This window comes from Stylophora pistillata, chromosome 1, assembly GCF_964205215.1.
Source record: "Stylophora pistillata chromosome 1, jaStyPist1.2, whole genome shotgun sequence".
Lineage (NCBI taxonomy): Eukaryota > Metazoa > Cnidaria > Anthozoa > Scleractinia > Pocilloporidae > Stylophora > Stylophora pistillata.
In genome coordinates, this window is record NC_142519.1 from 32290722 (window position 1) to 32309725 (window position 19004).

Sequence of the window (19004 nt, forward strand, 5' to 3'; positions counted from 1 at the left end):
TCTTCGTTTCAAGGAAGGAAAAACATGGAGGACATTCGATGAAATATGGAGATTAAGGATGTAATCTCAGTATCTGTCTGTTTATGAAGGAAGCACCGTCTTCGATCTCCTTTTTTCCGATAAAGCCGATGTCAGAGATAATTATTCATTCTTTTTCTTCTTCATAAGGTTAGAAACATTGCTAAACAAAGGACAAACGTTTTAGCAATGAATGTTCGCGAGGAAAGAAGCGCGCTATGATTTGTTGAATTGAAATTGGATGTCATTTCCTTACAAGTAATAGATTAGTTCATTTGCACTGTCATCTGAAAAGGACGAGGCTAGAGTGGAATTTTTCAGAGAATGGATACAAGAAGGGAATACAAATGCATGTATATGAATATATTGATGTATGTTTTGTAGTTCTGACCATGTAGATGGGTTGAATAATTTATGAAATATTAACCACAACAGGAGATGTCAAAATATAGCCTCCGAGGGACGCGAGTAGGAATCAGGGATGAACTTTCAACCTTTTGGATGTCAACATTTATTCTTGCGGGATACAAAAAGAATCCCTTTGTTTTGAAATCTTGTGTCTCTTGGAATCCGTCTGTATGTTGAGCAATTTCTCAGAGCGCTACCCCAGGGTTAAATAATTATTGCTTTATAAAAGTACGCACGACTTCAAGTAAACAGTAGTTATTGTATTTGATATATTTTTAGCGACTTAACGCAGATTTTGTCTGAAGCGTAATACGGTTATTCGTAACAATCCTCAGCTTTGTGCTATGTTATTTATTTTCAATTATTCCCACCTCACTTCTTTTAATCTGTATGTTTCTGTGTGTTTTGTTTTAGTGTGATAATAAGGTTTCCACAATGCAGAAACCTACCAGTGCTCGCTCGGAGTTTATCGTAGGAGGGAAATATAAATTGCAGCAGAAAATAGGTAGTGGATCATTTGGTGATATCTACAAAGGATTGAATATTACAAATGGCGAGGTTTGTATTGAGCAATATCGCTGTTCTTCCTAGGATTATAGTATAATATGTTGTAGTTTTCTCTTCACCTTTAATTCCAGAAATTTTGGAAAAGAAATCTCTGACCTTTTTATTTATATGTTGAATCTATTTAAAAGGCTTAAAAATAAACAAAAATAGAAAAATTATTTCTGTTGCAGCTGATAAGTAATGGATCAATTATAGATATGAATCAAAAGTTGTACTGTAACCGTCACATATAGAATGTCCCCATGTTAAACAAATTTTACTCTTTGAAGAACTTTTTTCGTAATATCTCTGCAAGGTTTAAGAAAGTGACCTATTTATCAGGTGTTTATTGAACTCTGCTATCATGAATGATACAACACTCCTCAAATTCTCGTAGGACAGTACAGTAGAATAGTTGTACTTTAAATTTGAAGGAATCAATACATATCCCAGTAAATTTTAGGCTAAAAAGCCTTAACTGTACAGGTCTGTGTTATATTATTGAGAACTTCATCTCTTGTTCCCCATCAAATGAGTGCTGTTTTTGCATTGAATTGCACATCGTTTCTGAGTAGTTGTACAACTGATCTTTTAACTCATCAGTTCCATTTGAGGGGGAATAGAATTTCATTACAAACTGATCTTTGTGTGTGTAAACTTTCATTGGCCAAACATGACAGAATTAAAGATAAAATTACTGTAATTGTAATTATAACAAGAAAAAAGTGATTCATAGAAAAACCAAATTGAAATCATAACAATTTTCAATACAATTGATGCTCTATCTTGAGTTTAGGGCATGTAATATACTGGTCCAGTAAATTTTGTGAATAGGCCCTATGCATTTTACATTGTAATACATAATTTTCTTCACAATCCCCGATATTAAAAGGCCGTTTACACGGCAGAAAAATCGGGTACGGGCATGTCAAAAAAGTAGTATGGACCGCATAATTTTAGCCGTTTACACAGATGATGTTTTATCACGGGTCGGACAAAAAGAGGCATAAGGACCAAGTTAGCAAGGTTGCGTTTACACTGCAGTTTTTGGGGACCGGACCAATTTCTTGCATGGGACTACAGTATTTGGTACAGCTGTGTGCTGTTATTGAACATGCGTAATTCTTGTAAACAAAATGGCGACGCGTGATGCTGAGTTATGGGTACAGACCCATGTTTTTTTCAGGTTTTGGGGCCATAGACATCTATGGCCCGAAAACCAGAAAAAACACAGGTCTGTACCCATCCCCCAAAACATGGTAAGGATTGTTTACATGGGAAAAAATGTGAGGTCGGTACTCCTTTTTTGACACGTCCGTACCCAATTTTTCTGCCGTGTAAATGGCCTTTAAAAGTGTAGTGGTGAAATTTAATAGGAAAATATTCCCATAGCACTGAAATCAAAAGACTACACACATAACAGCAAAAGGATGGCAAAGATTTGAGGAAAATGTTCTGTAATCAAGACCGCCTCCCGGTTCTGTAATCACTACCACCTCCCGGTTAGCTCAATGGATAGAGCGCTGGACTGTAGTGCGGGAGGTCGAGGGTTCGAGCCCCGGCCGGACCAACACTCAAGGTCTTAAAATAATTGAGAAGAATTTGCTACCTTTCTATAACATCAAGAAATGGTTAGATATTCTACTCTTCTCGGATAGGGACGAACAAATGGAGGTCCCGTCTCCTGCAGGGTTGGGGCAGGAGACGTTAATTTCCCACACACGAGATTACTGTGTGATGGATGTCCTCCCCTGGGGTGGGATGGGTGGGTTAGGACAGCAGGTCCACATCAGCTATTACAGCTGCCAAATTAATCAACCTGCTTAAACAAATAAATGAACTTCAACTTCAACAACTTCAACTTAGGGTGTTTTTCCACCAAATAGAGCAATCAGGCATAAGAGCACTTTAGAATGAATTCTCCAGGCATTATTTGAATGACAACCAGGTGAAGACATAATTAGAAGATATGATCATTCACATTCTATAAACCCTTACCTGTTTGATCCCCATTACAGATGTCCAATTTGCTTTTAATTATTGCCCAGTCAAACAAAAATGCAAACAGACTTTCATCGCCTGGGAAAATGCCAACGTCTGTTCTCAACCTTAACAACATCTCATTGTAACAAACCTGTAATTCAGCTCTCTGCAAAAGGTTTGAATAAGCATCATATTAGTATTGTGTCTCATTTCCATATAAATGTTTTTCAGAGGTTCTTTAGTAGCCAGCTTTAAAAACTGTTACAGTAGCACAAGAAAAAAACCAGCAAGTGACCATGGCACAGTATCCATTACTTATTGTTTTCTGTCCAGTACTAATCAATCTTTTTGGGTACATACTAATAAAAGTGAACAAAGATGAAGACAGGTATTTGACTGTTTTGTCTTGGTAAAATAGTGGCTGCTTCAGAAACAAGTAGCTGGTGAAAAAGCCAGCTACCATTTCTTCTGGAGAACAATCCATTGCAGTTAGAACTTGAAGAAGATTTTACTGACTTGTTCAGCTTAGAAGACTGATGACATGTTCATTTAATGAAACCAAAACTCCTTGTAATAATCATGGTACATTGTAAGATTTACATATTCAGTGATCTATGTTCAACTGCTTTTGTTCAGTGCTTGAGCTGATTTTCTTTTAAGTTACTGTTTACAGTCCTAAAGGCTTTAGTCTTGTTCATTTGGGGATATTTTTGCAGGAATCATCACAGAGAAAATTTGAAAAATTCATAGTCTAAGAATGGTCTCCAGTAGCTAAATACTGATACCAAATAAGCAAATAGAACATTGACGGTAAAATAATTGATGTTTTTTTTTTCTTTTTTTTTTTGCAGGATGTGGCAGTTAAACTTGAATCTCAAAAAGCAAGACATCCACAACTGTTGTATGAGTCTAAGCTTTATAAGATATTACAAGGAGGAAATGGTATTCCTAAATTTAGGTATGGCATAGCACATTTGATTTAACTGTTTAACTCCTAAGACTGACTTGCTTCTAATTTTTAACTCGTGAATTGCACGTATGCGCAAGAGCGAGTTGTAGGTATGATGTGATGAATGGCGCTCGCTCGCTCGGTTGGTCAATTCCTGTAAACTTTTTTCTATTTGAGGCTTTTGAATGCATTTGATAGTTTTTGGCGAGTGATAAACAAATGAAATGGCAACCTTTGTTGCTAAGAATAGTGTTGGGGTGAAAAAGAAGCCAATGATAATCTTGAAAGAGTAAAAAAGTATAATGTGTTTTTCATTATTTTGTGAATTAATTAAAGTTTGCACTTTTATCTCTTGCCGCATATATTTCATTTATGGTGTCAATACTTCTATTTTTAAATGTATATATAATCCAGGAAAATGATTATAGTGTCCAAAAAAGAAAACAAAGAAAATAAAGAAAGGAAGTTAAGCAAAACGCAAAATTTATTTGAGGACGGCGGATTTGAACCACCTACATCGCCACCCTGGGATTGACATCTACTGCACTGCTTTTTACCGTAAGGCCACTGAAGCACATTGAAAAATTGATATGAAACTTTATCTAGCTATAAATTTTACATTTAAAACGCTGATCTTTTGGTAATTTCAACCGCGGGCTCAAACAACTCGAGTCACTGCTTGCTGATAGTCTGATATTGAAGTGTCGCTCACAGCCAACTGCTCGTAAAGTGACTTGTTTGAGGCTTGTTTGGTATTCCTGGAGCTGTATCGAGGTTGGAAAGTGGTTCACAAGTGGGAACTACATCGAAAGAAGGTCAAGCATAAGTTCAATCAATTGATATGCTGTTTCTTCAATGGTGTAACTTGTACTGTGTATGCGTATGTTATTGGTGCACTGTTAAGTTTGTATGTTTCCAGATACCTTGAATTAAGGATTTTTTCTTAAAAATGTGTCCTGGAGTGAGGAACAGGAAGTTCAAAAGATGAGGATTGATATCACTCAAAATGATTGTAATTATCAGTTCTCAAAACAAGGAATATACACTAACAGTGAGTGTCAAATACTGCCTAGAAGTGATAGCAGAGTCCTTACCTTAAGGTGACTGAAGTTTCTCATAGTAAGACCTATTTTTGTCAAAATGAGTAAGTAAAGATCTCAAAAGAGAGCACTTACTCCTCAAAGATTGTTAAATAATACGTCATCCCTATGTCCTTGAGACAAGGATCTTAACTCCAGGAAGTGGTTCTTTCTATCAATATTTTGTGCATGTAACACAGGTTAGCCAGGCCATACTACAAACTCAACAACAACTTTTAATCTGACATAATAAACCAAATTCTGCTTTCTTTAAAATGTTTTACATTATTTTGAACCTAAGATACATGCACAGCAGCAAGTTTTATTATTGAAGCAAGACTTAAGTTACACCTCGCTTCATTTGATGTATAGCAAATGTACAGCAAAGTGACATGGCTTTATACCTAACACCAATTCTTCAAGAAATGGCATAGCTACATGTTAACTTGATATGCTGAAATGTTAAATATTCAATAAAAATCTTCATGCAGATTTACCAATACTAAAATAAACAGTATATAGTGGCTTCATGACAAACACAAATTCTTCAAGGAATAGGTATTATAATAGTAGCCTTTCCTTTTAATCATACCGAAGATTACTCTAACTTTCTCTTTGTCAAAAATCTTGTTACAGGTTTGCCTGTACCTAAATGTTCGTTGTAGAGGCTTTACACCTAGGACATATTCTTCAAGAAATTGATACAGCAACTTTTCTTTGGAATCATATTGAAGATTAAAACAATAATAAGTTGACAGTGACAACAACAATCCCTTTACAAGATTGAATATCCTTGCTGGTGTATGACTATAATTACTTCTGTCAACAAGTGGTTTACATTTAGTTTGAGATTCTTTATTCTGGTTCTATAATTTTTCGTATAATAATCACATGATTGTATGTAAAAATTACAAATGATAGCAGTTTACATTCCATGCTTATTCTTCTGGAAGTTATAAATTTATGATTTATTTTGACAACCACTTTGATTGTCATTTGAAATTAAAAATTTTTGTGAATTACAGGCAACAAGGATATTCCTAATGCTTTATATTTAGGGTAACCTAGGAACACAAGTTCTGTGGTCTTGTTTCATGAATCACAGATATTGAGTGTGTTGAAAGAAAAATTAATGTAAACAAGTTTTTCAAATTATATTTAGTTATAAAAATTATTTCCTTGGGAAATTGACAAGCACAATTCCACAGATATTTCTGAAATTTTGGCAAGCATTTATCATAAATCTAGTTGGAAGAAGAACCTTTCTACAGAGAATGAATACTTGCTAAAAGCAAGGATTTGAGATATTTTATTCAATAGTGGAAATACCCTTAAAATGAGAATTCAAAGTCATAATTCTTAAAACAAGGAATGTAAATCTTATTTTTAATGGTGGTATTATTAAACTGAGGAACTTTCATTGGAGAGTATAAAATTCTTAAAAGCAGAAATCTTGATCCTTACTTTTCAAGGAATTCTCTCAAATTAAGGAAAAAATCCTTGTTTTGAGTATCCACTGACTTACAATAAGAATTCCGAAAAACATAAACTTTAGAGTGGTGTGAACATCCTTGTACTTGTTTTCATCCTCGTGCTAATAATTATCTCAGAAGTGCAAAACAGGCTTCAAGTGTGGTACTCAGTTGCAACACAATCCTAATCAGGCCATATTTTCTGTCTTTGAGGCCTAATGTAGTTTCACATCATATTCCTCATAATGCTCATTTACCAGTCTAACGATTCATACCCTAGTATGGAAATCAAACACCCATTTCTATTGACGACACAAATTACATTAGCTTGTCCAATTCACGAGTTGGCTCACAGAGCCTTTGATTTTTCCTTACAGTATTACCCTTGAATCAAATGTGAAGGTCGTGAGAATAGTAAAATGACCACCAATGCAAGAAGCTCTTGATTGTCCAACAGTTTCTCCTTGTCATCAGCAAAGGAAATGTAGACTGAGATAACAGTGAGAAGGAAATGAATACCGTTTTTGGGGGGATAAAGGGTTAATTTTGTGTTATTTTTTGGATACATGGGATGCATTTTGTGATAGGACATGGTGGTTGCTAGGAGATATAATATTTCTTCAAGACACCAAGCTTTAAATAATTGTGTTCTCTGAATTTTTTGAAGTTTGAATGCCTCACTTTGACCCACAAGAATAAAATGTATATTGTGTTTGTTTTTGGTAACTAATTTTGCATATCAAAAGTTGAAGCCCTATATATGTATAGATATATATATTTAGATATATATATATAGATAGATATATATATTTAGAGTTAAAGAGTTGTGAGGAAAAATTCCAAAACAAGTTCTAGAGACAAGCTCTTTTCAAGTAGTTAGTAATACAACCCATGAGTAAGCAAGGAGAACAGAAGCAATAGGAAAATGAAAATTCTTATTTGTTGCAGCAAGCTGTGCTCTGGTCCCAGTAAACTGCTTGTGGTTTGCTTTGTTTATTGTTTGAGAAGGAACACTTATTTTACTTTAAAGGAACATGGAATGTAAAAGCTTGTGAAACAAGACTCTTAACTGAGATTTGGCTGTCCCCTTAATTATGATTGTGATATTTGATTTTTGCAGATGGTATGGCCAAGAGAGAGATTACAATGTGTTAGTGATGGACTTGTTAGGACCCAGCCTAGAAGACCTTTTTAATTTCTGCAATAGGAAGTTTACAATGAAAACAGTTCTTATGTTAGCTGATCAGGTTGGTAGTAACCTTTTAGACCCCAAGAGCAAAATAAGCATCTGATTTCTCCCAACAGTAATTCACTCCTGAATCAAACACTGAGGTCATTAGAAGACAGGAAATGATCACCTATTTCAAAAGCTCTTGATTGTTAGACAAATTCTCCTTGTGAGTACCTGGCATAGAAAATGTATAGGGAACAGTATGGAGATTATGCACACTGATATTAGGGAGTCAGTTGATACATGATTATTATTTATCAACACCTAGGGGAAACTATCCTTAAAACTTTTTAAACCCACCGGCATTGTGTAATTAGCTTCACTCTGTGTTTGCAAACATTTCGTTATCTTTGTTGAAATCTTTCTTTCCAGATGATAGGTCGCATAGAATATTTCCACAACAAGAATTTCATTCATCGAGATATTAAGCCAGACAACTTTCTAATGGGCACAAGCAGATGCTGTAACAAGGTAAAATAGAAAACAGTTAAACATTTGTTTTTGTACCCATGTTTGATTCATTTTCTTTCCTTTTTCTTTCTTACTACTCACTCCAGTATCAGTAATTAGCTATCAGCATGTCATATTCAGCAGTGTTTTTTTTTTATTATTATTTTTGAATTTTGACAGCTCTACATCATTGACTTTGGTTTGGCAAAGAAGTTCCGGGACAGTAAAACCAAGCAGCATATACCATACAGGGAAGACAAGAATCTCACAGGCACGGCTAGATATGCTAGCATAAATGCACACCTTGGAATTGAGCAATCGTGAGTTGATGTTATTTATATTATAATTACTGTCTTGTGGCTGTAGTGGAGAGTGATTTGAATTGCAGAACTTCAAGGCAAGCAGCTTTGTTTGATGTCAACCCTGACTAAATCTTTCTAGTGTCAGTGTGCTTGGACTCTTTTGGGCAAAACAGTTGGGGGAAAAATTGAGAAATTCTGGTATCGGGGAGAGGGGGAAATTGGCAACATAGGGAGGTTGACACTGCTGCTAGTAGCTTGATCCTTTGAAAATTAGGATAAACTTAAATTTATAGGAACACTTGGCTCAAATGCTGACATGTTAATATGCCTTGCTAGATACAACCTCCATTTTTCTTCTCCATGCCTCTTGTACACTGAGTCAGAATGTTCTTTTTAAATGTTGTAGATAAGTGGTTAAAGATACTAATAGTTTCCTAGAGGTCCCAGAACCTGTAATTGTTGCAAAAGAAAGGGATTAACTTATATCAGTTTGTTGCACTCTATGGAGCATTATTTTTGTAGGATAAAGTGGAGATTTCAGCATGATTGCTAATGTATTGCTTTATTTTAACATGCAACGGGCATATTTCAAATTTACACGAACTCTTGATTTTCAGGGTTGTATCAGTTTCCTGTATGTGTCCTACTTCTTTGATACTTTCTGTCTGGTTAAGCAGAAGTCAAATTGAAAATGGTTCAATCTTCACTTTGCAAATTCATTGAGAACTGTTGCTATTATTTTCTTTCCATGATTAGACGCCGAGATGACATGGAATCACTAGGATATGTATTAATGTACTTTGCAAGGAGCAGTCTTCCTTGGCAAGGACTTAAGGTTGTCTACCATTCTTGTTAACATAAATTTTGTGTGTTTATCTACAGGGCTTTAGGATGGGAGTAAATGTACAAAACATTCTCATTAAAATGTAGTCTTCCTAGTTATTGTTACCTACACTGCAGTTTCATCTATATTATATTCATGACAACTTCTCATGACTCTTCTTTTGTCTAGGCTGCTACAAAGAAACAGAAGTACGAAAGAATAAGTGAAAAAAAGATGTCCACACCAGTTGAAGTTCTTTGTAAAGTGAGTTGCTTTGTCTCATTTTGTTTTGTATTGTTGTAGTTATTTGTTGCTTTTTGTTTATGGCCTGATACTGGAGTTTTTAAGAGAAACATATGACACCTACAACACAGATTGAAAGTGTCAGAACATGTTCTATTGATGTAGGTACCACCTATGGTGTTTTAGTCTACAGTGGTCACTGTTGGGGCATTGGCACAGTACTTTTGAAAAACATTACTCACAAAACAGGTCTTCCACAAAAGAGGTGGTGTGGGGGAAAGAGGGCAGGGGCTGTGCAAGAGATGAAAAAGTATCTCATTCAGGAAGAGTAGAAGAGTAGTAAATCCACTAGACACTCCTTGTGGTAGAAAACAGGAGAGGCTCTGAAACCCTTTAAATCCTAGAGGTGATTAACATGTAACTTCTCCCTATGATATCCATACATTATCCAGCAAACAAGTAATGAGAATACTCAATTACTTATCGGACAGTTATCTTGATCTAGCACCAGTTCTTGTGACTAATTAAGGAGGAAATGTGTGTGGCAAGAGGGGAGAATTGACCATCAGTTCTTGGGAGTTAAGGGTTAATAGACATACTGTAGTTTTTGCATTGTTTTACAGATGAAGCTTATAGTGGTCATTGTTACTGTTATAATTTTTGTTTGGCAGGGTTTTCCTGCAGAGTTTGCCATGTACTTAAACTACTGCAGAGGACTAAAATTTGAGGAGGCACCAGATTACATGTATCTTCGCCAACTATACAGAATTCTGTTCAGGACATTAAACCACCAGTATGACTACACATTTGATTGGACGCTTCTGAAACAGAATGTTGGTCAACAATCTGCTGTTCCAATGAGTGCAGGGGCTACAGCTCTACCAGGAACAGCCCCACCTCAAACAACCAGTGCAAGACATAAACAACGCACCCAACGTAAGTGTTATTATTAGTCTTGGGGGGGTGGGTAAGGTACTTCCTAGTAACAGGCTAATGGGATATGCCACTGGATGGGTTTTTTTTATTATTATTGCATTGCACACAACTATTTAGTACACAACTTTCATTACAATACTTAACTACTGCACTAAACATAATAAACAGGACCTATGGTATAACACAGCTAATTCACACTCACTCATGTACACACACTCACAAACAAGTTTACATAGCAAAGTTGCACCTGTTTCAGCCTGACATATTCTAAATTATCCAACTACCCCTAGTATTTAAATTGCCCACTTCTTCCTAAACATATCTAAATTATTATTTTTTGTACAGATATATTTTTCTGTCTCATACTTTAATTTGACTTTTGATTGAAAACCTCATATACTTGGGAAGTTCTTTATTCCTTCTACACGCCCATAGATAAATTTTTCCTATAAGTAACAGATAGTTCAGTAAGGGAAGTTCTGGTGTTAAAAGACCGATTAATTTATCCTTCAAATTAAGATGTATCTGCTGTTATGTCAAAGATAAGTAATATAATTCAAAATCTTTCCAGAAAGAAATTGAATAAGAGCAATCATATAGGAAAATTCATTACTTGACGAGGGAATTCTGCATTAAATTGCACGCAAACTGAAAACCGATATTGCACGAATCGCAAAGCAATGAGTGCAATATTGGTTTTCAAGTGCAATTTAATGCGGAATTCACGAGTGAAGTAATGGATTTTTCTTGAATCGCATAACTGAATAAAAATGAGAAAAAAAAGGAAACAGCATTACTTAAAATTGTTATGTTTAATACGTAGATGCGAAACAATATCACTTAATAGCCTTGTTTTCAACTCGCAATTCCACACTATATACCTCGCTTCGTTAACCAATCAGAATGCAAGATTTAATTCAATGATGCGATTCTAAAAGAAATGCTACATTGTTTCTGACTCACGTTTGCAGAAAGAACATAGATCATCTACAATATACCCGATTTTGTGTAATTTGAATTCGTGTAAAGTATAGAGTTCAATACTTTGAACTGGAAAGCCTTGACATATGGCTCAAAAGCAACTGAATGGGGAAGAGAAAAGGCTTTTTTCAGTGCTTTGTCAGTCAAATTAAATTCACATATCAATTTTCTCGTGTTATTTGGAAAGCCAGCCCTTTTACTGGATAGGGTTGCATTTTCATGCCTGAATAGAATATAACGGGGTTGCATTTTCAATAGAGTTTCTAGAATGGAGTTGAATAATATAGATCAATTCAATCACATGGAGTTGCGCATTTTCATTGTTTTGGGGGAAGGAAAATTCTGGTAAGTAGGGATTTTAAAAATGGATAGAGTTGCAATTAAAAAGTTGCTAATGTTGGGATTATAAAAATAACATTTTCCCAAGAGTGACTTAGATGGGGTCTATAATTGGCCACAGAATAGACTATGATAGGGTAAGGGTGCTGAGAGGCCAGTGAAACACATACCCAGCAATCATTGACCCGACAAGTGTTACATTCACTTCTTTGTTTACAAGTTTGTTTGTTTGTTTGTTTTTTATAATAAATTGGTAATTGTATTGAAAAAAAATGGAAAATGAATATTATTGGCATTTGACAGTGGATGATGTAAGATTTGATTTTAACTCCATCATTTAATAATATATGTTTACCTCTTTAGGATTCTTGATTGACAGGGAAAATGTTTCTCTTTTCTCTTTCAGAAAGAAGATAGGTGCACATCCATTAATTTGCATTTGAATTTCTAAACTGAAAAAAAAAAACATCTTATTTTAAAATAAAGGGAAAAAATGAGAATGAAAGACTCAGTGATGAGTAGATGAATTATGTACACAAGCATGACTATCTGGATCCATGAGTGATACAGTGTCACTTTTATTTCACTTTACAAAAATAATGCATACCTTCATAGCATGGTGTTAAGTTAACTTCTTTTGTAACTTCTAAAATTTTCTAGTAGGTACCTGTTCTATTATTTAAAGACAACTTTGAAAAACTAGTAGCGGGGCTCCCACACACACATGGGGCAGAGCCCTATACCCATGGAATATGGTCAACCTCTTTTCGTTTGGTTGTCACGTGACTGACCGAGCGTACGTACATATGTACGTGCCTTCAGGTTGCACTGGTAGGGTAGGGGAGACTATCAAAATGAAGGGAGGGGTGTCTCAGGCGAGTCTTGGCAAATGCACATCTTTTGTGTTATCATTAATATTACGAACTTGGGAGCTCTGCTTTTAGGCTTGGCTAAATCTATATATTATTGGTAATGTATTGAAGTCTTTTTTGTACCCTGTTTATTTGAACCTACCTTCAACAAAACAAACTGAAGTTGTTTAAGTCTGACTATGTTTGCTTTACTCCTAAATTTGACCCAACAGGCTTAAAATTTTACCAAATGTTGAACCACAACTAAAGCTGGGGACATCAAGTAGAACTAATCTTTGTATAATATTCATATTTCCTGAATTAGCAGAATTAATCCAAAATTTCTGATCAAACATGTTTAACTTCTGGAATTCCACATGGCAAAGAACTTCTGATTTGACCACAAAAGTGATCCCACAGCTATTTCTATCATTGCAGAGACAAATGTATTTTAGAATGATCTTGTAGTGGTTCGTCAGTTGAGTTTTAACAGCAATGAAAAAAATTTTCTAGATATTTCCTGTCATCAAATTTTGTGCCTAATTGACTTTTAACTTCTGAAAATTAATTCGACTTTTTTATTATTTTCTGTTTTGCATTTGACACTTGTGTTTTCTTGACCTGAGTTTAAGTTATTAACGTTAAAGTTTAAACTAGGTAACTCTGCTTTTCCATCAAACCAATTTTCCTCTAACCAAAAGAGCAAAAACTTCACTTTTTTATGTTTCTTGGCAAAGATATCAATCAGAAATAAAAAAAAATCAACTTCTCTATGTTGCTTTGAGTTCTGCAGAATTAAGTTTCCCTTCATGAGATTATTCTTAAAGTCAATAGTTGAATGGCGTACATATTTTATCCACATTTTTCATTTTTGCTTGTTAGACTAACAACCCTCGTTTCAAATGATAATTAATACAGTAGCAATTTAGTTCATAGTTCATGTACAGTTATAGAAAAATACAATCAAGTTCTTTGTGACCCAGGGGCAACACAGCCATAATATTTACATGTGTAACACTAGGCAGGAGCAACAGTTTTAATTTTGGTTTTATCAGTAGCTTTGTTTTGGGTGAAACACTGATTTGAGTGAACGATCAGAACATGTCGTCTGATTGAATTGTCTCACTTTGTATTTATTGTAAAGTTAGTTTTGAGAGTAGTATGGCTTAGATAACAGCACAAGTTGATCATAATCGTAAAGGAAGAAGTTTGTAAAAAGTTATTGACCTTAAATTAGCTTGAAAATATGCAATGAAACTTATGAAATGGTGCTAGATATATGAACATTGATCTTATTTTTTGGTGAAAATGTAAAACCGCTAGTTTTGTACTTAAACGAGTTGTTTTGTTTAAAGTTTCTTCCATCTCCGCATTCAGTTTCATAAACACCTTGTTCTGTAGTTGGCTTAGTAGATTTTCATTGTTTTCCGCCTATGTATCACTGTACATCTTGTTTTTGCCATTAATTGACAGTTAGATTATTTTATGATGCTAAGCTAACGAAGACAGACATTGTAAATATTGCCTTCCACACAAAAATGAAACGTAACTTGAAGAGTAAATAAAGTTCCCGTTTTTAACTGGTTGTAATTTTGTGTTCGCTAGAAGCAGTTTGATTGATGTCCACAGCTCTCGAGCGGGAATGTGTCTGTTCACTTGGTTGCTTTTAAAAGGGATACGAAGCACGAAACTGGTGCCAACAGTTGTCAACATTCACCCACATATAGCCAGCAGAACATGCCTGATTTTTTTGTTTGTGTGCAGTTAATAGGCTTACTTCCGCCGGATTAATAAGAAAGCCTAGTTTGCAGGCTGCCCGCGACCTGACACCACGGGATACACACTCCTCCCGTTTCTCTTTTCCTGCTTTGGTCCTCCAGAGGAGCCATCTCAGAGGCTGCCAGGAATGATGTGAATGAAAGAGCACACCTTTTTCCTACTCCTAGACAGAGATGCTAAGAAGAAAACCTTACTAGTCTTGGCCTAGAATTTGAAAAGAAGTTGATTTAAATCGAGAACTAGGAAAGTATTCAGTACCGAGTAAGTCCTTCTAATTGTGATAAATCGATTAAATAGGAAAGCGGTGACCAATCAACGAAAGAAAATTTATATCGTGACTTAGCGGTTTGGGGTCAATCCAAGAGAAAATGAGGGGCGCATTTTCTCTTGGTCAATCTTATTACTGTTATATGTTCATTTTTATTGAAATAATTTCGAAATTGATGATAATCCATTAGACAGACCAGATTATGCCAATCGATAACAATCGAAAAGAGAACATAAGCTTCATCTATTCGATAAATTTGTGATCATTGATAAATGTTCATTGCCTTGGCCATAGTGGTTGCGCGTGCCTGGACTAAATAAGGACGGCTGTTCAAGTTTGGCGTCCGAATCAACAGGCGAACTTTTTGAAAATTGGGTCAGTCCACATTCATTTGGATTAAGTTCGGTTCATGAAATGTTCACCCAAATGAAGCTCTCGGTTTTGTACAGATCCTAATTATACTAAGATATTAGTCTGGAATGGAAATGATGCCATGCACACAGGGTGTGATCAGTGGGCAGATTTGGTGTAATATCGATGAAAATGTAACCGCTTTCGTGTATTCTGTTTGACTGCACATTCTATGGTATTGTAAGACAGCTTGGCTTATAGTCTGCTCTTGATGTCATGACGGATAGTCGAGACTATATCGTACAACAATGATTTTTAAATACGGCTTTCGTAGCCAACAAGCTGTGAAAATGCTCGCATGTGTTCCTGACTTGCATGCTGCGAACATGCAGATGTAATTCCTCCATTAAATGCCTTTAATGGAGGCTTTCATTAGTCTCTTTCATTAGCTTTCATACCAGGCTTTCATTAGTCTCGGTCAAGTTGTCACACCTTCATGCAAATAACGTAACAGTCGTTCACCCGGGATTCAGGGACTTTCGTCAAAGATGGTTTCCACGGCAACAATTAACAACTTAAATTTACAAATCACGTCAGTTACCATCTTCAAACAAAAGAAGAACGAAAAGATTACAAGGACTTCCGCACGAAATGCTTGGAGGCAACAACAGTCTTGTGCATGCGAGGTAAAGAAGTGTAAAAAGTTCGAAGGAAATTCAAACGAGTTTTTAACTTCAAGTCATCTCCTGACAAAATCATCACATCACCTTTGTCTAAAGAAACAAAAGGAAGTCTGAGTAGTTTATGCGAGTTTGTTTGATGCCGTGTCTAGTAGGATGGCTCACCAGAGCACGCGGAAAAAAATACCAGCCCGGGATAGCAAAACACAACAAGAAATCGACCGACAGCACACCTTGCTAGCTGCAGATCTGGACAAGAGAGCTTTGAAAGGGAATGCAAAAGTGGAAGACTGGCGTCATTACAAAGAGTTCGCAGGGTTGTCGAAGAAGGAGAAACGAGAACGATTCCAAATTCAACTAAAGCGCAATGAAATTTTGGACGACTTAAAGAAAGTTCGACAAGGATGTACAGGACATTACGATGAATCGAAGTCTCCAATAGAAAATATCCAGAGCGCTTTAAAACAGCAGTTTTTAACACCGTTGAGAAGTTCAAGGCTAGATGTTCCTCATGCTTATCCAGTAAGAAAGACTAAATCGATGGAACATATGCCCGTTGAAAAATCTGGATGTGTGTCACAAAGGGAAAGTGAAATTCAACAAAGACCCGAAAGCGTGCATTTGGTAAAGAAACCTACCCACAAGCGGACCTGTAGTAACAAGTGAATTCTTAGGAGCATGTATTGGTGAAGTACATCTCGTTCTAGGAAGGAAGAACCACGGTACTGGATCAGATTTTATTTGAAACAACTTCGAGAACTTAAGAGAAGAAACAGAACAGAAGAATAAGTTGACATTGAATCTGATCAAAACAATGAAGACAACAATGTATACAGTTTTAGCTGAAATAATGGACAGTCCCAACTCATTTACTGAGCTGAAGGAAAGATTTCGCACATGAAGCGCCAACAAATTAGATGCCCTAGCGCATTTGATTTAAATCACCTTTCAATTCATGCAAAGAGGTGGAAAAAAGGGTTGTCGATGTTTACCTTTTGTTTGATTGTAGAAAGTGCTTGCAAATAACAAACGTAAACTCATAATCTAATTGCCTTGGTAATAAAACTTGGCTGACTGTTATTTGATGACAATTGCTTATTGTTAATTTACCAAATGAGTGCCGAATCAGATGCAGCTACTTACAGTAATTGAGGGTGCGCGCACGATAGTATTTAGCGAAAAGATTCTCATTTAGCTGCGCGAAGAAAGTTTACTCAAAGTTCGTTATTTGCATACTGCGGGTTTTCGCGAATTCCATTGTCTACTGATGCCCCGTCAAATAATTACACCCCGACCACGATCTGACCATAATCACAACTTAAAGGTCCACTTGTGGGAAAGCTATTTTTTCTTAACGAGTCTATGTCAAACGGAGCAAGAAATTACTGCTGAACTCATAGCTATTGTGAATGATACGGGGAAATGGCAAGCACCTCCGCTTTGAAGGGCGAGGGTTGACGCAATGTTTTGAGCCTGACTTCCATATGATCGTCCAGTTGGCCCCGAATTATGCTTCAGCGATCGAGACAATACCCTGTGAGCAGGAAGATCAAAGGGCCTCTGCTCGCAGGTATCGAGACAATTTCATGGGATCACAAACGACCCGCATGACCGGGTCGACCATGACCGTCCAGATAGATCAGAATTGACCAATTCGAAAGCTTGACCAACTCGAAAGCTTAAGCTACTTTGGTCACTGCGCACATTTTTCTTTTCACTACTTGTGTAATTTAGTTTGCCTATGTCTCTCCTTTTTATGTACGCTAATGTAGATATAATTATTTGTAAATAGTGCAAAAAAAAAAATAAAATAAAGATTGAAAGATTGAAGATCCAGATATGGTTTCCGTTTCGCCAAGGAATCCAGGCCTTACTCGGGTAGATTTTGCAGGGCGTTTGGTCAAAGATCTTTTAATAAAAGAATCCAAATATCTTCGGTCATTTCCGTAGACCTAGGGGCCTGCACGTGCGTCGGCGAAAATTTCATCCTGTTGTTACTTCATAATTTGGATATATCAACAAAGTTAAAATGGTAAATTGGCCACCGTAACGATTACAAAAGCTGACGTTTCGAGCGTTAGCCCTTCGTCGGAGCGAATAGAGGAATTGTGGGTTGTGTGTGCTTTTAAAGACAGAAAATGGAGCTACGTTATTGGTGGGAACATGGCAACGAGAAAAACAAGAATAAACTAGTGGAATGAAAAGCGTTCGTTGTGGAATTTAGACTGCCGGTTTGAAAGATGAGCTTTTGTTCAAGATTTTTACGGCTTTCCGAGCTACCTAAGTGTAAGGAAAGACGCAGATTGCCATATGTTGCTTAGAATGATTACCTAATCATTCTAAGCAACATATGGCAATCAACATAATAAACATGAAATAAAAAGGAATAAACATCATATTAGTATATTTCATTGATTACCTAATCATTCTAAGCAACGTATGGCAATCTGCGGTCTTTCCTTACACTTAAGTAGCACGGAAAGCCGTAAAAATCTTGAACAAAAGCTCATCTTTCAAACCGGCAGTCTAAATCCCAAAGGGATCAACGAACGCTTTTCATTCCACTAATTTATTCTTGTTTTTCTCGTCTTCACGTTTTTGCCTTTAAAAGCACACACAACCCACAATTCCTCCATTCGCTCCGACGAAGGGCTGACGCTCGAAACGTCAGCTTTTGTAATCGTTACGGTGGCCAATTTACCATTTCAACTTTGTTGATATATCCAAATTATTTCGTTACCCCCACCGACGCAGCCCCGAACAGTTTCTTTCGAAACTATCAGTCTTTATTCCGTTGTTACTTCACACTGACGAGGAGAACAACAAGACATATAACCGCCGCCCAGTTAGCCCAATAGATAGTGCGCTGGACTGTTGAGCGTGAGGTCGAGGGTTCGAGCCCCGGCCGGACCAACACTCAAGGTCTTAAAATAATTGAGAAGAGTTTGCTACCTTTCTATAACATCAAGAAATGGTTAGATATTCTAGTCTTCTCGGATAGGGACGAATAAATGGAGGTCCCGTCTCCTGCAGGGTTGGGGTAGGAGACGTTAATTTCCCACACACGAGATTACTGTGTGATGGATGTCCTCCCCTGGGGTGGGATGGGTGGGAAGGTGAGATCGATATGGACTGAAGCGGCTGCCAGAGGCGCCTGAGAAAATGCCAACGTCTGTTCTCAACCTTAACAACATCTCATTGTAACAAACCTGTAATTCAGCTCTCTGCAAAAGGTTTGAATAAACATCATATTAGTATATTTCATTGTACCATCAAGTATACCTCTGCTGCGTCATTCAGAATCTAAGATGTTAA

General features: G+C 36.4%; 2 protein-coding genes across 2 annotated transcripts; both read left to right on the forward strand.

Moving 5' to 3' along the window:
* The first annotated feature begins 5 nt into the window (after window positions 1-5).
* LOC111324412 (casein kinase I) lies at window positions 6-12377 on the forward strand. Its single transcript, XM_022927958.2, has 10 exons — window positions 6-168; window positions 841-984; window positions 3807-3913; window positions 7576-7702; window positions 8059-8157; window positions 8317-8456; window positions 9195-9273; window positions 9451-9525; window positions 10176-10440; window positions 12167-12377. The coding sequence occupies exons 2-10, from the start codon at window positions 862-864 to the stop codon at window positions 12175-12177; spliced, it is 1026 nt and encodes a 341-aa protein (XP_022783693.1). The 5' UTR covers window positions 6-168; window positions 841-861; the 3' UTR covers window positions 12178-12377.
* A 3296-nt stretch (window positions 12378-15673) lies between these two features.
* LOC111324436 (uncharacterized) lies at window positions 15674-16498 on the forward strand. The gene has a single exon (XM_022927992.2). The coding sequence runs from the start codon at window positions 15846-15848 to the stop codon at window positions 16353-16355; it is 510 nt and encodes a 169-aa protein (XP_022783727.2). The 5' UTR covers window positions 15674-15845; the 3' UTR covers window positions 16356-16498.
* Window positions 16499-19004: the final 2506 nt, after the last annotated feature.